Source organism: Psittacula echo (genome assembly GCF_963264785.1).
Source record: "Psittacula echo genome assembly, chromosome: 1".
In the NCBI taxonomy this organism is placed as follows: domain Eukaryota; kingdom Metazoa; phylum Chordata; class Aves; order Psittaciformes; family Psittacidae; genus Psittacula; species Psittacula echo.
In genome coordinates, this window is record NC_137735.1 from 42,048,472 (window position 1) to 42,074,517 (window position 26,046).

The following is a 26,046-nucleotide window of genomic DNA, read 5'->3' on the forward strand; positions in this document are numbered from 1 at the left end:
GACAATTGTTTTAATGTAATTCAATACAGTTTGTGGCTGCCTCCAGACAGCTGAGTAATGGTCAAAATACCAGCAGCTGGCAAATGACTCAATGGGATTTTTCATTCTCAGGCAGCCTGTTCTTTGAAGGATTCAGTCAGTATAAAGTCAAAACTTCCAAGAAAGAAGTACAGAGCAGGTAATTTGACAAACTGTGATGCTGGCTTTATGTAATCTGACTAGCTATTAATTCACAAAGAAGTCTAGAGAGATTTGTGATGCAAACTGATTTCTGTCTAGACAGAAACAGGAGTGCAAAACACATTAGGTTAGATAGAATGTACCAAAAAAAAAGTATCCAAAAAATTCCCTTTGCTTCTTAATTTCTTACTTGCGTGAGTTCATGGAACATTTTTCTCTTACTTAATTAATATTGACCTAGCAAAAAGCAAGTGATGTTTTTGAGCACTAGAAATTGTTTCTTGATGGTTGGACTTCGGTTGACAACCAGCAATTAAAGTCAACAAAACTTGTTGCAATTTATGTAAAATCCCATGGAAGCTGTACACTTGGAAAAATCTTTAGAAATCATGTCCATTTTTCAAAATTCTAAATACTTATCTAGTATAGGCATGCTGGTTTCCCTATCAGTGTTGCACACATATTCATCATCTGCATTGAATACCAACTGTGTGTTTGCTTATGGACAACTTCCTCTGCATGTAGTGTTTTGTCTGGCTTCTTAGAGTCTGAACTGCATCACAAACCAGTGCTGTACCTACTGTATTGCTGGTACCCACTCAACTTCCTGTTGTAGAAGAATTAAGAGCCTTCATGACATCCTAAAAAACAGTATTACTACTAATACACAAAACACTCATTTATGTCAAAAAGAAATATTTACATTTTGCCCAAACTTTATTTACATTCCCTTTGCAAGCACGGAGTCAATTCCTAAACAAATAAGCCAATAAGTGTACTGTCATTAATTTTAGTGGAGAGTAAGACAATGCACATTATTTAATAGGGTTTAGTAGGAACTGATACTGCACAAATCTTGTAGGGATACTATTTAGCTCAATGAATGCAAGGAGAACAAAATGCCAAACTGAAACTCTTTCCACAGGTTTTGAGTAGCAGGAAGGTTCTTATAAATATAGTACAATGGAATTACAAGCATGAAAAAAACCCCAAAACAACAGACTGCTGTGAGGCATTTACTACTGTTATGTCTATTAAACTGCAGCGATACAGATACCAAAATAGTATTTTGAGATGCCTTCCTGGTCTTGCCTTGCCACCTACCTTGACAGTGGTATAAGATACCTTGATGGTAACTTTTATGTACCTGGGAAAACTCACAAAATACACCTTTCATGTAAGGCTCCACTCTCTAGCATTCTTTAGAAGGCCTCAGGTATCCTCTCCCAGGGTCTGCAAGCTAACCAGACATGGGAAGCATGTACCATCAACATGGTGGTACAGGTATGTTAGAAAGGAGATTATTTTATGAAAAGGAGATTATTTTTTTGGACTCAGAATCCCACCTCATATTTCCTCTTTCATTTAGCAGTTATGAAAGGAAATTGCTAGGTTTGTGAACTATCATAAATATTCTTACTTATTCCACAGTAATATCTGTCAGGCCATACAAACCTTGCAACTAGCAGTTCTGAAAATTACTTAGTTGCCCATGAAAAAAACTCCTAGCAAAAAGGCATAATACACGATTTCCTTTGTATTCAATTATTCACAGAATGGAATTTGAACCTTTTGTCTCAAACAAACAAGCACTTCTCCTTTGTACTAGGTAACAGTGCATTCCTGCTCAGAAGTATTTTGTTGACGTAGCATAATACACACTACGTTGCCTAAAGAGGGTGAAGGGGTAAAAAAAGATTACAAAAAGAAGCAAACATTATTCATGATTGTGAGTTTTGACAGAACAGTTTTAAATCAGCTATTAAAAACAAAACCTTCAGGTATGCTAGTGAATCTGGACTTTGTAGAAACTGTGTAGTTTCAGTCCTTTCAAATCCTTTCTATCCTGTTAAAGGAGACAGTGAATGCAGTTCAAGTCATTTTGTAGAAAAGAAGCTCCTGATAATAGTGACCTAGATATACCAGGTGCTATTCTCATAGCACTGGTAGATTAAATCCAGAAAAGATGATACTACTTGGTCAAGAAATAAGTTTCTCTGGGAAGGGAGGAAAGGTCAACCCATTCATCTGATTTTTTTCTTTTTTTTTAAGATCTCAAGAAAACAGCTGAGAGACTTACTTTGTAATATATATTACAGGAGAATGTTCCAAGAAAGATATAGAATTTAACATATTTCAAAACAAATCTCTTCTCCTTTATTTCTTTTCATATCAAAAGGATTGAAATGATATTGAAACTGTCCTTGGACTGTTCTGTACTGTAACTTACAATTTTTAAACCTTACAGTTTGGGTTACGATTGCAAACTACCAATAGCACTTGGACATGTTTTAATTCCTCACTGCAGGTTAATTTGGTTTTCTAGCACTTTTCAATCCTTCACATAGCTCACATTTCAAGCCTTCATTAATCAAATCATTCAGTTATGTGTACTGGGCATCAGCTGTTACTAGAGGTGACGATGCTGCATACAATTAAATATTAACTGTCAGGATAGAGCATGTATGTGTGTGTGCATGCATGCACATGTGTGTATGTATATGCACATAAGTATGATGGTCATGAAGTAAAATAGGTATATGTGTGTAGGTCTATTTGTGAACCAGTAAGAAAATTGAGTAACTGATAAAGAAACCAGGAGTTTTTTCCCTCTTCACCTCCTTTCCACAAAAGCTAAGAGAAAGCTGCATTTCTCTTAGGATTAATCTTTCACTGCTGTTTTCTAGTTCATATCTTCATAGCCAAACTGCCAAACATCACTTAGCTGCTATGTCTCTTCTCCCTGCAGTCAAAGACTGCCATTGCAACCCCCCAAATTTCATAACATCCCTCCATTGCTAAGGTCCTTCAGTTCAGAGACACTCTTTGGGAATACCCAGGTCTTAGAAAACTTTTCAGTTTTTTCTTTTTACTCCATAATTAAAACTCTTTCCAAATTCAAGCATATTCAAGCAAAACCAGCCACCCTCTTAATGCAAGGCTCAGACCATATCACTGTCTTCCCTTCTACACATTGTTTGACTCGGAAGAATTAAAGAACATTCTCAGTCTTTTAGCTTCCACTTACTATTGAAGAAACCACCACAGCATATAAAGATGTATAATAGGAAAATGAAGCAGCCAGAGACAAACCTTTAGTTGGAAGAACATTTTTTGCTTTCTGAAACCTAGGACTTTTACCTTGAGAATACGTTAGAAAAATTCAATGTGCCCTTGTTTTTGAGGATCAGCTTTTACTTGTAGTTAAGACAGTTCATACCTGCCAAGCTAGATTGGCCAAACTAGCATTTAGTGGTTGGGTGTTATGAAACTCTTGCAAGTACAATTTGAGTAATGGAATTTTGAGGGATTTGTTCTTTTTCCTCAGTAGTATACAAATTGCTCATTTTCTGAGAATAAAGTTTCCTTCAAAATTTAAGCTGTGAGTCTCTCCTTGAGGGTCTAAGTGGAATTTACTGTTTAACTAATAAAGGAATTGATGTAAAGGACAGTGTAGAGTATGGAAGGTGTGATAAAGAAACACTGTCTTTATGGGGGTTTCATATTACCAGTGCTCAGCAGAAACACTTTTCTATTTATGGCTTCAGTACAAACTCAAAGAGCCAGTGAATCAAGAGATTATTTTTTCATATGAGTCTTACCAGGTTCAGTTGCAGATCTTGGCTCTGTATATCACATCATATGGAGGGGAAACAAACATGAAAAATATTAGAGATTCCATTAATGAACAGCAATATACTGAATGAACACATTATACCAAAATACTGTAGACGAGTACAGAATCTGTGCAGACACATTACAAAATAAGGAAGAGCTAAATTGTCTGTTGGCTGCAGTAGTTCAATTGTTTCTTCTAGCCATTACAATCACTGAAATGTGAGGAAGAGAGGACTCTATCCAAAACTCAATCCTGACAGACTATGTCCCGATCTTTCCCCACCTTGTATGAAAAATAGCTGCTTTAGATTATTGCCTGTGCTGGTTTTGGCTGAGTGTGGCTGTGCTGGATGTGCTAGAACTTCAATAAGAACTGGAGTCAAGAGCAGCCAAGTGGTATGCCACAACTGATACAGCTAATGTGTTTTACTCAATCCCTTTGGCAGCAGAGCACAGGCCACAGTTTGCTTTCACTTGGAGGGGCATCCAGTACACCTGGAATCAACTGCCCCAGGGGTGGAAACATAGCAGGAGCCAGCCAAAACCAGCACACCAGGCTAGGAGCAAGAGAATGAGGTCATTGCAATGATAAAGCTAATGGTTTGGTCCAAAAGGACCAGGGGTGGAGATTGTAATGGATATACCTTTAAAATGTTGTAACCCATGATTTGAATTGCATGCTAGAGCAATTACTATAGCAGGAATCACCTGAGCCAATGAAGGACAAGCCTTACAAGAAACAGTGCATGTACAGCAGTCATCCAACCTGAGCTGGCTTTGTTGCCAAGTAACTCTATGCAACACACCACCTCTCCTGTCCTGAGTGAGCACCATAACAGATGGAGACCAAAATCATGAAGCAAATGAAGTCAACAGACATTTTGTGGGCATTTGTGGACATTTTACAGACATTTCACAGGGGTGGTCCACAGACTAGGGGAATGATATCTGTGTATTATGCCAAAGGACGGCAAGGGGGTAGTGGTTACTGAGGATGTATTAAATAGCATGGGACCTGAGCATGATGTAAATGCTATGTAATAAGGGATGCAGAATGTGCTGAGTTTAGCTGGGATAGAGTTATTTTTCTTCATAGTAGCTAGTATGGGCTGTTTTCAATTTTCACTGGACCCAGTGTTGATAATTCAGGGATGTTTTACTTGTCACTGAGCAGTGCTTACAAAGAATCAAGGCCTTCTCTGCTTTTTACCTATTAAACTGCCTTTATCTCAGCCCACAAGTTTTCTCACTTTAACCCTTGTGATTCTCCCTCCCCATCCCACTGGAGGCAAGTGAGTGAGTGGCTGCACAGGGCTTAGTTGCCAGCTGAGGTTAAACTACGACACTGCCTTACTTTTTTGGAGAATTCTGAAGTCCGGAGAATCTTGAACTTCAATGCCTTGTCGAAACCACTTAACATGAATGGGAGGGAGTCCTCTGACCCTGCATTCCAATACCACAACTTGTCCCTCAGACGCTGTGGAGTTTTGTAGCTCCTGAAATATATCAATCACAATTCAAATGAACCAGGAGCATTTTATATTCTTAAAAATAGTCTTTTCTTCCCTTTGTAATATTTCAACTTTATTTTATTGCATCATTTTATTTTCTCAATAGGCATTTTCTGTAAGCTGTATTTCATTCTGACTAAATGTAATATATGAGATATATAGTTTAAAATTACTGAATAGATTATTTTCAAACACATTCTTAACATGACCAAAGATGGAAAAGCTGTAGGACTATTTAATTCCTGAGATCATAATAAGCCAAGAGTTGCGGTCTGATCTTTCATTTTTCACCATTCTTCTACAACATGAAATTAAAATTCTGCAACTAGCTAAACATTGATTGACTTGGTCCTGAGAGAGTAGCTGTGCTGCTTTCAGGTCAACCTCTAGAATGTGGAGTCGCTTTTCCTGTGAGCCACTTATAACCAACCAAGCAAAATTTGATGACACACATGCTGTTAGGACATATTAGCTTGCATATGGATGGCTGTAATAAATTCTTATGTATATCTGAAAAATTTCAGGAAGAATCTAAATCTTTCAGGAAGAACTACAATGAGAGAGCAGAAACAGTATTTTAAGTAACAGAATTGACAGTAGACAGACACTATTCTTGCCTTTGTTATCTAATTAAGATTACAAATCAAATTATAATAAATCAATTATTTTCTATTGTATTGACTGTCTCATTCCCTTTCCAGGATATTAATAATGTTTCAGGTTTCAATGCAGCAAAGCATTTGAAGCTAGGTCTAAGCTCAGAGTTATCCCTAGTTAGTCTACATAGATCTGTAGTTAATCAAATACATAAGAATTTTGTTCCATGGAAACATAAAAATCTTTGGATTGTTCCCCGAAGTTTGGATACAAAGAAATCTACATCGGCAAGCTGGATTAAGTATATTTTGTTGTTGTTCATATCTGGTTCATTTCTTGTGTAATTAAAATTTTGGTTTGGTTATGTCCCAACTGGTTTAAGCCAGTTAATACCGGATTTCAGAGACAAGAGATGCAAGGATTGGGAAGGAACAGTAGAGTTTTGATTGCTTTGGTAGGTACTGAATGAGGGCAGGATTTCTCCTATTTCTACTCTTTCTAGAAAATTACCTTCCCCCCTATCTTGCAGTAACCACTTCTCTAGTCCCTTGCACCTCCACAATTTATTTTCCTGTGACATATGCAGTATCAGTGCAGAATTCTGAGGGATAGAATCAGACCTTTATGATTTTTGCCATGAGAAAGGGATTATGATGGAGCCAAGCTAGACAGTTGTGGAGAACAAGGCTTACTCCTCTGTCTAGGCAAAACTACTTGCTATTTTGTATCAGCTTTCAGTCAACTATTTTTCTGAAGTTATAAGCAGAAATACCTTCTCTGCTTCATTTTGACTTCAACAAGTTGTGATTAAATAATAGCTACTGCTATGGAAATGATGTTTTGAGAAACAATGAAAATAATATTTTCAATTAAAGCTGTATTTTAGAGATTTCCTACTGGACTACAGGAGTGTGATATAAAAAGAATTATGGATAAAACATACCTTTGTAAAAAAGGGTGCAGAATAGATGGGCTTGGATCCATCCAGACGGTGAAGGCCTGAAGTAGGGCTTTGAACCTGCAAAGCAATGCAACAATGCTGTAAAATTGAAAGAATAATGGTTTCAATAATAGGGCCTGCATATATCTATGCAATAATGCAAACACTCAAATGTACAGTCTTATTACGGTGTTCTTGTTCTAGTTCTTGAGTGACATCACTATTTCACATCTGTTTTATTTCTGAAATCAAAACACAAGCTTTAAAGGCTTCTATACTTCCCATGAGAGCTTTGTATCCAACTGTCTTTGCCTTGAAGTATTTTCAGAGTTTGACTCTTGTTAACTTCAAGTAAGTCCTTTGCACTGAACCCTTTTTGCCTCTCCTGTTATTACATCCCTTGACTGCTGTAGTAATAAAAAAATCCAGGTACCTAAAAGCTTATCAAGTTTAGCCAAAAGAAGGGAAAAGAATTTACCCTGCACCATCTAACAGAGATTTTTATTTCATTTGCATTTTGATATACATGCAAACTCTAAGTCATCCACAGTGGCATTAAAACTTAGTATACAGTAGTGAACAGTGATTTCCTACATTCAACATCTAGATAGTAAAATCTAATTTTCTCTAAAAGGCCCAGAGAAATTACAGCAGTATTTTATTTAAGAACAAAATTTAAAACATTCGCTAAAACATATTGCAGGCATTCATTTGTACTATATTCTTTTGGATTTGGAGCAAGTCACTATTAAGTGATACACTCTGTAACTTTCATCACCATCAGATCTGTCAGCTGCTCATATGCTGTGTTGATACACACTGTGTAAAATCCAGATGTATATTTTAATGCCCCATTTACTGGATATATAGTTAATTAAAGATCGGCATTCTTAATCTAGTAACGTAAGTTTATAGTTCAATAATATAATTCCTCAAAATGACAGATTTTTTTCAAGACTTACAAAGGTTGAAATAAAATTTAAAATACTTTCACTAATTTAAAAACTGGTGTCTAAAAATACCTGCTGACTGGGCACAGAGATAGGTTGAATTACAGCTGTGGTGACTCCAGACTTTGGTGAAGAAGATCCTATTGTCAAGGAAACGGAAGTGGTTTTCTTTTGGGCCCTGAAAAAAAGGAAAACAGTAGCACTTTATAAGATCTAAAATCAGAATATGATAGTTTGTAACCTGTAAGCTACCTGGTATTTTCTACATCTTTAAATATATCATTATCAGTTGAAAAGATCAACATCGGAAGAAGCTTAAGTAGACCACAATCTCTGGCTAATCTACACTTTCACATACAATAAGAAGTACTGATTTAAGATAGAAACTAAAATGCATTTTGCTTCTTTAATTGCAGGCCTCTGCATGGTTGTTTTGGATGCACAGGGATGAGTGATTACAAATGAAGATTTGGTTAACTTACTCATGAATATGAAAAGTTGATGTCAGCAAAAGAGTTGTCAGGGTAGTACCAGACTTCTCTGACAGACCAAGCACATGAATACAATCTACAGTTACAATACTACACATTTATATCACACAAGAGAAGAGGAAAAGACAAGATATGCACAAATATACCCCAGATGCTTACTTAGATCTAAAACTATCACAGATTTTCCAGTGCCTCTTACCAAGAACATTAGAACAGCATTGGTTCTACTTTGCACACTTACTGTGGCATAGCTCCAGGTTTTGATTTGAAAATTAAACTTTCACTTTCCGAATCAGTGGAACTGGCGCCTGGAAAAGAAAGTATTTTCAGTAATCTCATATTCTTTTACTGATTTATTTAATGTTTAAATTCCAAAGAAAAAAACATGCTACTTTTGCGTTTCACTTTAAGAGCTAAGAATGCTCTGTAACAAACTACTGCAGTTTTTCATATATGATAGAGATTGAAACTATGTACATTAGACAGTTACAGAAATCATAACCAACTCTTTTTCCTTGGCTTTTAGCTGTCTTCCTTCATCTTGAAGGAAATACGGCCAAAAAAAATCCAGCTACTACTACTCTAGTGGAAATGTATAATTTTATTTACTTCAGTGTTACAATTTGAAGCTTAAGCAAACATATGGCTTATACACAGATAACAAATCTTCAACCTTAAGTAAGAGCAACTCAGTTGCTCAGACATTTTCAGACTAAACTTGCTTCCCATGATCTCCACAGTTCAGACTATTTATATTAACCTATACATAATATTTATGTACTGGTATTTCTTGCCAGGAAAGGCTTGATATAATGTATGTGTTTGGCACTACCCTGTATTCACTTAAAGAAAAAAATATGAAAGCATTTATTCCCCTTGTCTTAATTTTTCCAAAGAACAGGTACTTCACACAACATTTATTCTAAACATTTATGCAGGACACATTATTCCTCAAAGGATTTGTGCATACATATGGATAACTGAATTCTAATACAAATCATAAAGAATTCATAATCTATATGAATAGTATAGCACAGACTGATTCCAATGAAACAAAGCTTGGACTGAGGTACCCAAGTACCCTATTTATTTACAATACAGACTACAAAAATGTACAGACTACAAAAATCAAAGCAACAAGTAGCACAGAAAAAGTAAGAAGAGAGAAGCAATGTCAAGTCTACAAAGTGGGTCTGCATGAAAGTATTCCTCATGAGCAAAGGATAAAGGTCTTGTGTGGCCGGCCCTGCTGCACAGAAGTATGATGCATCAGTGTCATCAAGACTGCTAATGTGCAAAGTAATGCTTGTGTGACAGCCTGGTTTCCTTAAAGATCACAGGGCTTTCAAAGTTACATGTTGTAAAATTTCAAGCCAGCACTTTCACACAGTATTTAAGTACTGTGTGAGTAAGTACTTAAGACTTTGCTGAATCTGAAAAAAGGAATTGTTTTATTCACTGCATCTCTCTACCTATCTGTTTCTAGCAGAAGTGCTGCTTCTGTTATTGTAAGTTCACACAGTATTATATATTTGTACTATACCTGAGCATTTCTGAAAGTATGCTTACTTCTGTAAGAAAAGTCTTACTAGAACCTGTAAGAGTCAGAAAAGTCTTGGGGATTTTGCTATTATATCCCAATGTAGGTTGACAAAGCTCTGATACTAAAAGAGCGTAATGAAAGAAACCCTATAAATGCACATCTGCCATGATTTAGCTAATGTATAGTGAAAAGTTTATCGCTTTGTTAGTCAAAAGTTATTAAATCATTCTGGTATGGTATTATTCAGATTTGTTATGGCTATTTGTCATATTAATTTGGTTTATGCTTTCAATTAAGCTTTTAAATTAATTTTTATGAGTTACAAAACTGGTAAAAGAATGTTTGAAAATGCATGAACTAAAATAAGAACAAGTATTCAGTTAATAGAATCATGTCTAAAATACAGTCCTCCTCTAAAAAAAAAAAAAAAGTAATAATTTTATTTATGGTTAAGTCATTTACTTTCCTCAGAGAAAATAATATTTGAATTATGACTAATTTTGAAATGTAGAAATATCTTGACAAATGCTAGCAGTATATTCTAGACAAAACCAGTATGACTGACTTTTAATCCAACCTGAAGTCAGTGTACCAAGTATAAAGAATTATATCCTGCCCCTCTACTCTGCTCTTGCGAGTCCTCACTTGGAGTATTGTGTACAGTTCTGGTGTCCTCAACATAAAAAGGACATGGAACTGTTGGAAAAAGTCCAGAGGAGGGCCACGAGGATGATCAGGGGACTGGAGCACCTCCCCTATGAAGAGAGGCTGAGAAAGTTGGGGCTGTTCAGCCTGGAGAAAAGAAGGCTGCGTGGAGACCTCATAGCAGCCTTCCAGTATCTGAAGGGGGGCTACAAGGATGCTGGGGAGGGACTATTCATTAGGGACTGTAGTGATAGGACAAGGGGCAATGGGTTCAAACTTAAACAGAGGAAGTTTAGATTGGATATAAGGAAGAAATTCTTTAGTGAGAGGGTGGTGAGAACTGGAATGGGTTGCCCAAGGAAGCTGTGAATGCTCTATCCCTGGCGGTGTTCAAGGCTGGGTGAGACAGAGCCTTGGGTGACATGGTTTAGTGTGAGGTGTCCCTGTCCATGGCAGGGAGGTTGAACTAGATGATCTTAAGGTCCTTTCCAACCCTAACTATTCTATGATTCTATGATTCTATACTTACACATGACTAAAGACAACCCATTTGGGGTAGCCACATTTATTTGCACTGGAAGGAATTTCAGAACTGCGGCAGGGATTACTGCTATCATGAAAATCATTATTGGTATTTCCAGTCAAATCTTTGTTTTACAGAGGGTACTATTTAAAAGCTAACCACATGCCAAAAGCTCTGCTTGTTCATCTTTTTCCGTTCTTTACCTTTCCTGTACCCTAAATAAATGGCAATCTACCCACTGATTCTTGGGACATTCTTTGAAATACCTACATTAACATGATGTGTTCTAAAAGTGTTGCATTAAAGAGAAGCAGAGGAACACCATAAAAATATCACCAAAGCAAACGTAATCTTAATATACAGAACCAAAAAACAAACTTCATCTGAGTTATCTTTTCCTGTGTGCATCAAGTATCTTATTATGTCACCTCTTACCTTCAATGAATATTTCAGCTGATGTACTATCTGCACCAATGGAATTTGAAGCCACACAAGTATAGCGTCCAGTATCGTCTTCAAAGGCTTCTGCTATAATTAGTGAATGAAGTCCTCCGCTTCCAGAACGGATTTGAATGTCAGGGGAATTCTGGAGTTCTTTTCCTTCACAGAACCATCTGCAGCCCACACACATTTAGAAAGACAAAGAAAAAAGAACATAAAGGATTGGTTCAGGCTCATTGCACACAAGAAGACATTACACTCTGCTGCAAAAATCCAAATTGCTACCGAAATCAGCATATGGTGCTTTGAAGTGTTTAATGACATTTGCAAAGAAATAACCTGCTGGAATAAACTTTGTTCAAAAGGTAGTGAGACATTTCTGAATGCTAAGGAAATCATACACACCTACAATTTAAAACTGTTCCCTGTCTTGTTTTGGGAGAATTAATGCTTTCTGTGTGCCTTATGTACTGGCTTGCTTTGACCGCAGTCTAATTAATTTCATTTTAACTTGCTACTCCATTCTTCCTAATACTCACCGATTCTCCACATAGGATGTTTGATTTTTGTCTGTCATGCCCAGTCAACCTAATATAATCCCATGGTACAGCTTCCATATTGCTAAACTTGATATAGGTTTACTTTTGCCTTGGATCAGGAACATAAACTGATTTTCTAGCTCTGGATTTTTATGTATGTAGATAATGCATATTCTACTATCAAAAAGATATGCCCCAATGCCAAACATGCCCCAATACCAAGAAGATATTGCAACAAAAGCAATGGGTTTACATACAGGCAAAACAGACACTTATCTGGGGTGACTTATGACTAGGCAAAAGTACAACCTATTTTGTTTACATGGGGTCAGTCAAGCATTTTCTAGGGCAGGCTGCCTGAAGAGCTAGTCCTTGTTTTCAGCACACATTGCTGCCGTGAAGGTACCAGCTCCCACCTTTTTTCTGTTTGATTCCCTCGTACCAGCTAGTCCTGTTCTCATAGGCTACTGCCCGAGTTGTCCATACCTCTAGCAGCCCAGGAAGAAGTGGATAATTCTTTACTTACAGGGGCTGCTATGCAGTTTTGCAAGGGGTGATAGATTGGTAAGTCATTAAAGGAAAATCATAGGGACAGCCTTCCTTCCGTTCTCAAATTCACTATGTCCTGAAAACAAGTTTTGCCAGGTCCTTCTGAGCTTGTTATTCCTGCTCCAGTCCTACAAACTCACTCTGATCTTTACCACTTTTCCTTCCTTTCCTCTTATCCCATAATATAATTTGCACTTTTCCGTGTTCTCTCTCTGCCCTCCTTTCCCTCTCCTTCCTCTGCAACCCCCAAATTCAAATCTTGCTGTGGTGAGGACAAAGACAAAAGGAAAAATTCTTGACAGCAAGCTTCAAAAGTGATCTTTCATTCTCCCCTCACCCATATATTTTTAGTTTCCTACTGTGGTAAGGATTTAAAAAAATAATAAAAACTACATCCACAGAAATTTAGGGAGAGTCAATTCAAAATAAAAGATGATGGAATTTTTAAAAATAATTTGGAAAGACATAAAACATGCCACCCAAAAAAAATTAAAATTACATTTTTCCTTCAGTTTGTAAAGGTTTATGAGACAATTTTTGCAGTTACAATCCAGTAATACTTCGGAATCAGTCTTTATTTTTCCTCTCTCTGAAATGACTTTTCCCCTGACCTCCTTCAAACAAAATAACCCCAAGGAGTTACACAACCCCCCTCTACCTATTTAGGAAAACCACGCAACACCACAGGATGACAGATAGTACACAGTAACAGTGAGGAGTCTTTAGAAATAAACTGCCTCATTTTTGTTGTTCTTTTTTTATTAGTAAACTATATGTAATTAACAGAAGTAAAACATATGTTACAAAACTTTCTTCTAAAAACATTAGATTGTAAAACTTGAAATTACATGCTTATTTTAGAATGCAGGGTTAAGAAACCTAGCAGATTTACACATAAGACAATTCCCCTTAATAACAGCCACAACTGTAGGCAACTCTCTGTGTTTATGAACAATAGATCTTTTATTCCTGAAGGTGAATAAATGTTGATAGTGACATTAAAACTATATGTAATTGTCTTCTGTAATTGAAAGACTAACAAATTCCTTTTCTGTCTTCTGTTATGCCCAGATAGTGCACACAGAAAGCATCATTTTTGGAAGGAACTAACAAACTTCCATTTGTTAACTCAGCAGACCCTTTTGACCTACTTTTACAACTATTGGTCTTGGAGACAAATCTATTCTGTCAACTCGACTGCCAAAATTAACATTTCTCTTCCCCTTCTTCCCCTCCTTCCTCTCTTGTCACAAGTGCTCCTTTCTCCCAGCATAAGGACCTCTGCCACTACTTTTGCTTATTAGACCTTCAGAGTCCTAATCTCTGTGCAGCCTTTCCAAAGTCACATTTTAAATGATATGCACAAGAGAGAGGTTAATTCAATTTCTAGACAATCACAGACAAGAGCCTGTAATACGAGGCTTTACTTAACCATTAGTTCCATTTTTCTTTCCTTTCCAGAAACATCCTGCAAAGGAAAACCTCTCCTTCAAGCCTAATTGTTTTCTCAGGGAGATCCCATTTGAGTTTTATGCAAATTGTACGGCTTTCAACTGTCTCTCAATTTCCAGGCTCGCAAAATGTTTAAGAAACTGTGATAAGCATATGAATCCAAAACAGAAGTCCTTTTTTCGGTCAGATGATGTTTAATAAGCAAACTGTTTTATTAGAAGAACAAGTTCTACACTGTCCCTTGATTCATGCATAGATACAGTCAGCCTCAAGTAGTGGATCTATTCCTCAACACTGTTTGGGACTGAGACTCATTGCATCACATCAGTGACATACCACTGAAAACGAGTCCTGACCTGCTACATCAGACACTGTCTGCCACAGAGAAAAACACATAAGTAAGCAATTCAATACAAAATTACCTCAGCCATCATTAAGGTGATGTCTGATAAATGGGAAACAGGCCTGGTGTGGGACTGCACTGTTTATTGTGTAATGAAGAATTCACCTTCACAATGGGCAAGAGCAAAATTATTTGAAATGAAGAACACTGGAATACACTTAGTTATAGTCTTTTTTCTAGTGGTGGCTTTTTTTTTTCTTTTCTGTCTACGTGTTGATAAATGGAGAGGATTAATTAACATGACTTTCATTTGGAGATTACATCAAAATTAAGTTAATGAGAAAATACTCAACTGAAATACTTGTCCTGCAATAACTTGCTAACAGCCAGTCCAGTTCAAGGGAGTTTGTGAATTAAAAAAAGGGTCAGCAGATAAAAATAAATGAAGCATTTTTTTCCCAAACACAGTTTGAATTTTAGTTATCCATCTTTTGTGTAGTATGGGCTATTACGGAGCACAAAATGGCTACCTACAGGCCTCCTCAGCCTTACTGTCATTATACCTGGGATAGGCATGGTAAGAGGATTTTCAGCTCCTAAGGACCAAAAAATACTCAGAGACAAATCTTTGAAGCATTTTCTCTTTCTGAAGAGGGATCACCAAAGCAAGCAACAAATCACTATCAAAGGGAGTCTGAGCCAAAGAAACCAGGAGAACTTACGGCTAAACATGAAAAAACAGCCACAAAGCAAAGTCTTACTTGCTTTTGCAAGCAAGAAAATTCCAGCTTTATGCTAACTAGGGCAGCACTAACTCATGTCCAGTCTACTTCAGCCTACTGATCCTCTTGGGCATAAGAGGATTATTATCTAGCATAAGAAAGCAATAACACTTCTGGGGAGCCAAAATACCCTAACCTAAACCAAAACCAAAAGACACTGAAAGTTAACAGAGAAATAAAGGTGCTGCAGATGCTTTGCAAGAAAAAGAATTCGCTTTATAGAGAATATGAGTTTTAAAACACATCTATTTCACAGGTTCTAGATTCCAAGTACAAACCTTATCTACTCATCTCACTATCCCTTCGTTGCAGGTTCTCAATATTGTATAAAGTGTGCAGATAGACACAAAACTGGCAGAGATGCCAACAAAAGGTTTAGCATATGTGTGTATGTATCAGTCCCCAGAATAATGCTCAAGCTTGCACCCTAGGCGCATTCCTGCAGGCCATGCTAGCATTCACACAAATGTGTAGAGTGTAGGGAACTGTCCCCTTGAAAGAGAAGGGACATTACTGAAAGATGTCAGATAAAGGCTGGCAAGAAAAAATTCACATAAAAGTAATACGCATTTCATGTAACTGGAATTCATTTTATTAGTCATTAAAGTGCCTTGCCAAATTTTAAACACTGAATTTCTCTGTTCTTTCCTATGTTCTTCATACTGTTCCCTCCATTTTTCTTCCTGCCTGCAATCCCACTGTACCACTTTTTGCCTTGCTTTTTCTTCACTTATACTTAGTTTTCACCTACATTGTATCTGTTCTATGTCAAAACAATAGCAATTAAGCATTTAATGCAGACACTGAGACACAACCACTAGACTGGAAAGTCAATACTCCAAGGAAGCAAATCAGAGGTATTTTGGTAGCAGGGGAGCTACGATTGGGATACTCACTTTTCACGCTTCAAAGCCTACTTGGCTATTCCACTGGCTACATTATTGCACAACAGCAAAACTAGAACAGCCAACAAAAAGGGACAGTCAGATGCCAGGTGAGCAGCAGCTCATGCATGCTGACATCAGGCAGCAATTCACACAATACATCTATCTTTTTCAGTCAGCTTCATGCCCTCACAATCCTCCATGCTTAGAAATACATATGAGCATGTGTGTCTGGGATTTTAATGACTGCGAACAAAATATAAACAGAGTTGAACAGTACACTGACTTGAGCAAGCACCAGGGCCTTAAGAAAAACAGCTCAAGGTTCTCTCTAATGCATAATCCTGCTGGAACTTGCGTTTTTTGAGAGTCACTGAGGAATAGAGAGGTTTTCCTTTCTGCACACTCTTAAAAGTTAATTTAAAATGGCAGCTGTAGTGAAACTTTAAGATATAGCCTTAGGAAAGAATTGTAATAGGGAACTCTGACCACTACAAAAAGTGCAGAGAGATAAGCTGTAAATTAAAAAGTAATTTTATCCTTAGTGGTGTTAAGTATTTCCAGAAGAAAAGTTAAAATGAAATACTCTGACGTTCCTGAACTGTCAGAGTCATCATTTCCATCACAATACTGTGTAACTTCCATTTTGGTTTTTCTCCACTGAAGTTTAGCAGTCCAACACTTCCAGACTGTAGAACTCTACTACATAAAGAATTTAACTTGATTTTTAATAGAAATCAACTTTGCCATGTAAGATTTAGATACTCTGCAGTACTCAGATTATTCAGATGCTTGTTCTTTGCACATTACTCAATTTTTGCACAATATATAATTTAATTATTTGTATATGCAATTCATAAAAGTCACCAATAACATACACACATACTTATAATTTTGTATTTTGTAATCTTTAAAGAAAGTTAAGATCTTAATGTAGATGCTGTTGCTTTGCCTGAACCTTGAGTTAAGCAATTAAAAAAAGGCTCTATATACCGACAACCACAGAAGCCAATCTTTTAATTATAAAAAGTGTTATATTATAAACAGTATACATACTTATTCAGAATTTAAGTGATTCTTCAGGTGTTGCACAGTGTTCTCCAAGCTCTCATACATTTCAATGAGGACTTCGCATGCAGCTGAGTAAATTGCGTGATTAGGTACCTGGGGACCAAAACTGCCCTCTCAAATGTAACAGCAAATGGCAAGAGAACATCAAATGGCTGTATTTTCAAGATACTAGTCAACATTTCAGCCTGCCTTTCCTACAAATTAATTCTGCTCCCTTTGAAGTCAAGCTTTGCATTGTGCCTTGTGCAAGGATGCAAAAAGGAGGGTGTGCAGAAGGCAATAGATGTGACCAGCTGAGTTATGGGCTACAAAGCTTCCAAAAACAGTGAACAATGGCTTCTTGTCACTGATTGCAGGCTTCAGCAACTCCAAAGCTCATGTTTTCAGCTTATTCCTGTTGTTAGGCAAATTCCTTCCCTACATTCCTGTGTAGGTTTTCCAGGTCTCTTTCTGTTCATTTTACCTGTGGGATAAGGATTCTGCTCCACTTCAGCATTTCTTCTGGGGAAGTAAATGGAAAGTTAGTTTGAGATTTCGACAGCTCCAGGCAAGATACTCAGTTACAGCCCGTAGCTCATATCATTCTCCTTGGGTACTGCAGTGTCCCACAGCCTTACATAGCTGGGCACAGCGAATTATGGAAGAAAAGCTGTATTGCCAGACTTGATTCAAAACTAATTGCTTGTCTTAAAATCACAGGATTAGTTTTAAAGTTTGTAATTCTTTGTTGGTTGGTTTTTGTTTGTTTTTTTTTTTTTAAGATTGTATCTTGTCCCTTCTTTGCAATTGTTTGCCTCACTTCATAGCTTTCAAGTGGAGAAGCTTTTAAAGAATGTATTTATGATGAAGGCTTTTAATTACCCAAATGATAAATTCACACAAGGAAACACAAAAGTGACACTAGAAAGTATGAAAATTAAACACAACACTGAGCAAAGCAAAGATTTATAATTGCCTAACTTTCCATATAGCAAATCCTTTACAGAACACTTTTCTTCTTAGGTTAAGAAAATTTTAAGGCAGTTGCTTGAGAGTTACCTTTGGTTATTTTGCATTTCTCTGGCAGTCCAGTGCATGCCACTGATTTCAGCTCTCTGTTATTGCTACATTATTCTTCAGCACAACGAGATTTTTTGCCACAAAATGTATTTCTCTGAAGTTACTGAACTTACTCAAATTCACTTCTACAAAATTACTCCTACAAACTCCACCACTGAGGCAACAACCTCCTATAGCCTACGGTCCTTCTGCTTTACTTCAGCTTTTTGTTACAAGCTATTTTTAATGGAGCACCTTAGTCAAAACATTACAGACATTATAGCATGAGCTAACAGTGACTACATCTTTTTAGTAACTCTCCATTGAATTAAGGACAAATTTGTCCTGAAATACAAATTGTGGTTTTTTTGGGTTTTTTTTTTTTTTTTTTTAAAGGAATCCATACAGCTGTTCAGATTTTTTGTTTGTTTGTTTGTTTGCTTATTTGAGAGACAGAAAGTCTTAAAAGATGTGGCCTTGGTGTGGGAAAAGCATAAACAGTATTTTGCTACATTTCTCATAATCTGAATACATACCATGGAAAACTGTACAGAAGAATGTAAGAATGTAAAGAAGAATGAGCTAATAAAACAAAACCATTCTAATTCAGTAAAATTTCATTGTTATGCATTGCACACCTCTGTGTTAATCCTGCTTTCTTATAAAGGTCTAGAAGATATAAACAATGTGATGAAGTAATGAAGTATCTGGATGTAAGGGAAAAAATGGTGAGATTTTGAATGGTGAAGGATAAAACTGAATTACATTCCATGCCTATAATGAAGACGTTTAATGCTAATTTTTTCTTATAGAAACCAGAGATAATATAACATACAGACAAGAGGTACTTGCTGTATGATTTACTTGGATATGTAATCCAAAGCTATTTAATCATGATTAATAAACATCTCCGCTGTAACAGGCTGCATAGGAGGCTAAGGTCATGTTCCCTAATGGATACTCACTTCTTGCAAGAATAACTTTTTTTAGAAGTGGATATATTCACCATTTTTTTTAGAATTCTGATTATAAAGAAAATATCTAAATATTTAACAGAAGAACAACAAAGAATTTAGCAACTTCCTTGCTGAAGTGGCTTCAAAGACTCCTAAGTACATTTATGCCACACAGCAAAGAAGCCAGGGAAGTGACTCTTGCTGTTGACAGTACTGTGGTGCTGGGGCAAATGATATTTCACAAACGCATCTAATGGTATCCAAATGAGATACCACATTTCAGGTAATCCTGTTTCATCATGCAGAACAAAGACATCTGTGCAGCTACGTTTATTCAGTAGGAACAGCAAGGAGATCATATTTCTTTAACTGGCTAAAGAAGCAGTCAGTATCAGAGAAAAAATCTGTATGTTTTCCCTGTCTAAACAGGATGAACAAATATCTCATAAAGAAATATCTTCTAAAAAAATATTGCTTATATTACAATCAATCTTCATGTATGAAATAACAGAATGCTGGACTGCATGCTGAATAACTTATTTTCTATTTCTGAAGTCCAAAGCTGAAATCCTACCTCATATCCTATTTTATTTATCTTTGCCCTTTGCCCCAAACGATTTATCTTTCTTCCTTATCTCTGTCCATCACCAAAAGACAAAGCACTTTATCACTCTTGATCCTAACGTGTTTTCTGAACAGAGAAGCATTTACCAGGTGTAGGTGTAACCCATAGATTTCACAAGCAGTTTCAGAAGCCTTGCACAGAGCTTTATTTTCTGTATTTGAGCGCAAGCCCATGCTATAAATGTGTCATTTTCAGACATTGTCAGCAATTTAACTGACAAATCGATGTGGATTGATAATTCTGTTTGTTCTATATTTGCATAATCATTGGATCAAGAAAGAGAGAAAATAACGTGCAATTTAAGGACGAGTTATGTAGCGCAAACTGCAAACTGCCTTTTACAACAAGCATGGTGATTATTTGTCACACATACAGCTAGTTATTTAAAAATAACAGTGCTTTCTCATTTCATTGAGTAGCTTCTATAAGTGAATTTAGGCATATATAGATTTACAAATTATGTGTCCATGTTCAGATATGTAAATAAAAACCATGAGAAAAACCACAAGAATAATTTGTATGTAATTTAAGATACCGAGGTTCCCACACTTCTATCTGCAAGACATTTTTGAGGGCTGTTGGACTCATTAGATAACTGCAGGTTAAATGTAACGAGATTTTCCATAGCAGTCATTTTCTTCAGAAAAAAAATCTCATTACAGAACAAGTGATTAACAATACTTAATGTAACAAAACTATATTTAGCATAACAATTTCCCTACATCATCTCAGACAGTTTCTTCACTCTCTACTATTTTCTGGACCATTATTTTGTACTTCACAAGTCTATAAGAGGGTATTTTACATAATCTTCTATTTGACTAAGCTTGAGTTCCTGTTGCATATATGGGTTCTACCATCAATTACAACTCAGCCATACATCTGACATACATCTCCTAAAGTGGCTTTTAAGATGAAGTGCAGTCTCTGCAAAGATGGTCAGAACTTCTTTGCAGATGCCTAAAAAATAATCCTGCTGTTTCATAGGTTAACTAGGCAGAAGAAAGATAAATAAGAATAATCAAAGGAAAGACTACTACTCTCCTCAAAAGACAGAGTAGGCACCGTCTGCTACAAATGAAGAGCCAAAAGAACTCTTTGCTCCACTATAATTAGAGTTCTGCAGTTCAGTACCGAAAACAGTCACTCAACACTTTGGATAGCTGAGCTGGATGATATGTCATTTTTCAAGCTGTCATTAAGTGTTGAAATTGAAATGTATTTCCTTCAGAACAAAGCCAATACTGCCTCACAACAAAATACCTTCAACTTCAGGAGACTAAGCTGCTAAGACTGAAAAATTTCTTCTTTTCCCTTAAAACAATTTTCTTCAGATATAAGACCCCAAAATTTAATTATAAAAGCCTGCAAATATCAGTTTAAAAAAAAAAAAAGAGATTGGATTGGAAATAGCAGTGAGCTACAATAGCCAAACAGTTATTTGTATATATTTTAATACATATGTGTATAATATACACACATATAAACATACAGACATATATATGGTTTTTTCAATATCACTAAATACAAGAGATGGCAAAATAATTGAATAGTTGTAAATTTCCACTTATTATTAGCCCCCCTCTTAGGTTAGGAAAATGGCTGTTTTGTTTCTTTGTTTCATAAATATGGTAGTAAAATGATTTGTAGCCTCTCTGGGTTTTGGAGTTAATTTAATAAAATTAAAAAAAAAAAAAATAAATAAGGAGAGGAGAGCCCCAGAACCCAAACCCTGTGAATCCTAATGGATCATAATCTCGTGTGCAAACTTCACAATTATTTTAAATGCATTAAAAAGGAAAGGAAAAGGGAAGGAAAGGGGAAAATTCTTTGGTGTTCTGATCCATCTACAAATGTCATTCTCCATAACAGGTTAGTAAAACCAAATCAAAAGCCAAGAAGCAGGACAGCAGATACAGAAAAAGTACTTCAGAAGACTTCATGCTAAAATCAGTAGGTGCTCCCAGCGCTGATAGGAAGAATGAAGGAAAGTACAAGTTCAAATTGAAGCAGGCAGAGTACATACAGTGAGTATACATTCATTTCATTCCTTAACATTCCATACAACTTTCTCATTTTGTCTTTTCAGGTTTCATATTTTGATGGAAGCTTCTTTTGAAATATCTTACACATTTCCATCTCCACTGCAATGTAGGCAATAGCTTGCTGCCAATGCCAATCAGTGTGTAAGCTGCTTCCATGTATCAAAGAAATAATTTCTTTCTTTCTGACAGATAATTAAATTGACTGGTTTTGTACCACTTCCTTCTTGGGCCTGGAACATCTTACCCTGTAGTCAAAGTGTGGTAGACATTACCCGTATTTCATATTGTTCCACTAATTCACTTGTCATTAAGGCAAGCAGACCCCTTCTGCTTGTGTTTATAGTTGTGCCAGCAGAAAATGATTTATTTGCTGTTTTATTTCATGCAAAGATTATAATCTCTTCCCCGAAAAGTCAGAATATTAGATTTCCAAAGTGGAGATGCTCGTCCGGTTTTTTCACACTGTGGCTAAAGGAACCCTTTGCTACACATGGAAAGACATACATACAAACAAATTTTATTCCAAAGATAATCCAGGAAACTCTGCCTGCTTTATCTTCTATTGAGCATCCTCAAATATCAGTTTAAACAAAGTTACAGAAACATAACCCATACATTTTAAAAAGCAGTCTCCAAATGCAGCCAGTTCTGTACTGAGAATCAATAATAGGGGAAGCATATGAGAACAGAATTACAGTTTAGTGCTTCAGAAAAGCCACACATATGACTATTACAGGTAATATTCCTGGTTTCATACGGGCTGTTCTCAGACTCAGCATGTGCTGGAACAGCCAACTAGAGCAGCATACTATGCCTCCCTTATTTTATTCCACTGTTCCCTCACTTCATCCATTTTTCCCATTCTGTTAGGCATACCCTCATGCGCATTTTCAGTAAGAACATTCACCATCATTTTCCAGAGTGTTTAGCACATGGCGAGTCTTGCTAAACATAAGCATTAGACCACCTGGTAACAACAGTCTAAACAGGATCTAATGGTTCAGAAACAACAGTTCCCACTCATCTACAGTGAACGTCGGCAATCACACCATGAATGTTCTCATCTCTAAAGTAGGTGAATAAAATGAATCTCTAAAGAAAAGCTCAATGAATAGGACTTTCAGCCTCAAAACTGTTAACTGGACATGAGATAATTAGATATGCTTTATTATTGAGAAACTGAGGAACTTTGTCCACTGTCACCCAGGAAAGGTAAGGGTGAGGTCAGAACGCAGCTCCCACTGCCTTAACAGTAAAACCATGTCCATGCACTGACCAGGTCTCCAGAATCAGAGCAGGTTCTGACCTTGCATTACCAGATGTACTGTTAGCCATAATATTATTATACAATCTTTTAAAAAGCTAGCAGATCAGAACGAAGAGACTGATGTAAGTTATTCTATAGCACTGCATGGCAATCAGTACTGAAGTTTCATTTGCTTGCTGTTGTAGAAAAATTTTACATGGTCACCTACCATTAACTCTGAGGGTGGTTATGCACCTAAGTCTCCAACATGTGCACTAAATAACTGTAACTATGTTCACCTAAACTGCATATATTGGACTTACACACACCTAGGTTTACATCAAGTTACCTGTGAAGTAAGTTACGGTGAAGACATTTAAAGCAGGTTAAAAGAATCAAAGAATTTAATAATCACATGTAAAACGCTGAACATTTTTCAGACCCAAAGAACTGTTGAGGCTTGCAGGATTAACACGATTGCTTGTCTAGCTGAAATGGAATGCGTATCATCTATAACTGAAATGCCTCTCTTAGTCATCCCTTCTAACTGTATATTCCTTTGACCAGAAATGCATTTTGAACTAGTGTGCTGTAATTGTTTTGCCAATATGGAGAGGGGAACCTCTTACAGACATGCCCAGCATAATCTTACAGTGGAATAATGTTGTAAACTTCAAGGGAAAGACTGTAAAGAGTTAAAAGTAAAGAAAAAGATGGAAAGTTATAAGGGTAAAATTGCATTCACAAAGTTGAAATTCTATACATAAGGTAGATTGCATTTAATACGATTGCGGTGAGTTTGTTAGTGGCAAGTTCCTGGATGGCAATACACATTTCAGATGAAGTAGTAATGCTTCTCAAAACTGTAACACTGGGGAAGAAGCTCGGAAGTATTTTAGACCAATTGCTTTAGTTCACAGAAAAAGCCCAACAACATTAAATCATTAAACCTTAATAACTTGTAAATCAATGATAACTAAAAAACCCGTCCATCCAGGGAGTGTAACCTAATTCATATTGAAAACACCAAAGTGGCATCTGTGGAACTTGTAGGTTCACCTGGAAAACTGGCAGACATCTTGCTGGAGTTAAGAAAGGTAGAAAGTCATGACATATATTGCAATCACCGTGATTTTATAGGCCCATTTAACTGATGCTTACAGAAGACAGTTATGTACATTATTGTGACTCAATAGATATAGCTTTTTATTTGCATCTGTGGCATTAGCTAAACTAGACCAGATTAAATACAAAATGAAACCCTGCATAATGAATACAAAACTGTTTCATTCTTATATGCATACTGTTCCTACTGTCATCTCCCTTTTTCTTACTTCCCAGTTACTTCCAAACTAGTCAGTAAACACAGTTTTGTTGACCAGAAGATTCACTTGATTCACGCAGATCAGGTCAGCAACTTAGTAGCTGAGAACAAAGGAAAACAGCTGTCAGCAGTTTTGTCAGTGGCTTGCATTAAGTATGCCAGCAGTCAAATCTAGTCAGCGAGGCTTAGCCTGCAGAGATGGGCATCATTCTGCGGAGTGTGAGAGGATGTACAGAACAAGTAGCCCAGCACTGACTACAGTTTTCAATATTAGCAGCAGCCTTGAATGGCTGTGATGTCAACAGAGGAATCTGCCATCACTGAAGCATTCAAAATAAGGATGACCTGTACTCACAGTCTGTTTCATGTATTTACCGATAACAAGAGCAGCAACTGTATAGTTAGAAAAGATGGTTTGGCTGAAGTCGGTGACATACGGCTTAAAGCTCTCAAATTTCTGAAACTGATCATCATGCTTTTCATGTCCTAAACCTAAAACAAACTCCTCATGCAAGCGTCCTCAGGACTATCAGGAAATAAGATCAAATGAGGTTTTCATATAGTTGTGTGAGGTACCCGACAATGGGTATAATCAAAAGTTCAGAAAAAAACCCACATGCCTTCTGTTTTCCAAAAATAAATCAATGGTAAGCACTTACATTTTGGTTCTTGGGGTTTGGTTTGTTTGTTTGCTTTTTAATCAACAATTTTCTAATATTTTCTTGTTCATAAAATAAATCAAAATGTTGTACATAAAGAGTATTCTGCATTTTGGAGTCTTGACAATATTGTGGTTTGAACGTTTTTCTTTAGTAATGCCTAAAACAATAAGCAAACGCAGAAATTCTTATCATTCAAGTTCAATTCTAATATTTTTCTTTCTATATAGTGTTTTCTTAAGTTTTACTTATTTTGAACTTCTAATTTTCACATTTGCTTGACAGAAGTTAAAGAATCAAGTCTCAGAAATAACACAGCCGATTTGCTGCGTTATTGCTATTTAACCATTTTTAAATAGTTAAGTTTTTGGTGAAAGTTTGTTCTTACGGACACAATCTTTACCAAATACACTGAAGCCTTCTTCATCCATACAGCTAATTCTTGCTATTTTGCTTGTATTCTTTAATTCGTAATTCAGACTCAGTGACATTGACTACTTTCTTTATATAAGTACAACTGGAAAATTTTGAGAAAACTAATTAAAGAGAAATTCAGCAGAAGAAATTGTTGAACCTAGATCTGAGGTCACCTGTATAATCACTGAAATACAGCAAACAATCTAAAAATTGACTTTGTTTCAATAATAGTTTAATATCCAGAAGAGACAGAGAACTTTAGACCTTTTGCAAACACACATTTGTAACATGTTTAATAGTTTCTGAGTCTACAGGCCTGGACTGAAACTGGAAGCTTTCTGAATTATTTTCCAACATTAACTAGCAGAATAATGCATCAGCAATACTGATTATACCTGCTCTGATTCATAATGTGATATTATCAAATACATTTTCCACAGTTGCTGGTGAAAAAAAAAAAAAAAAAGAAAAAGGCCTGATCTCTGTGTAACAGTTACCATTTTTACAAGTAACTGTACTTCTTTTTGCCATGCTGTTTCCTTATATCCTACCTCAGAGGTAAGTACAATAACAGACATCACAAAAAGCTCCCATTAAAACAGTTAAAATAAAATTCAAGACTTTGGACTCCCAGATAACATCTGCGGTGTCTTAGGACAGATTTAGAGTGTGTTATA

At 36.4% G+C, this 26,046-nt stretch overlaps 1 protein-coding gene across 2 annotated transcripts in view; it reads right to left on the minus strand.

The window, feature by feature from the left end:
- PALLD (palladin, cytoskeletal associated protein) overlaps nucleotides 1-26,046 on the minus strand; it is a gene marked incomplete at its 5' end in the record, with an annotated part of 189,881 nt that overhangs the window by 112,229 nt on the left and 51,606 nt on the right. For both annotated transcript variants that reach the window (XM_080617156.1, XM_080617155.1), the window contains 6 exons: nucleotides 3,783-3,806; nucleotides 5,153-5,294; nucleotides 6,850-6,924; nucleotides 7,869-7,974; nucleotides 8,529-8,595; nucleotides 11,434-11,612. In XM_080617156.1, coding sequence (XP_080473282.1) covers nucleotides 3,783-3,806; nucleotides 5,153-5,294; nucleotides 6,850-6,924; nucleotides 7,869-7,974; nucleotides 8,529-8,595; nucleotides 11,434-11,612 — 593 coding nt within the window. The remainder of the gene's footprint in view (nucleotides 1-3,782; nucleotides 3,807-5,152; nucleotides 5,295-6,849; nucleotides 6,925-7,868; nucleotides 7,975-8,528; nucleotides 8,596-11,433; nucleotides 11,613-26,046) is intronic.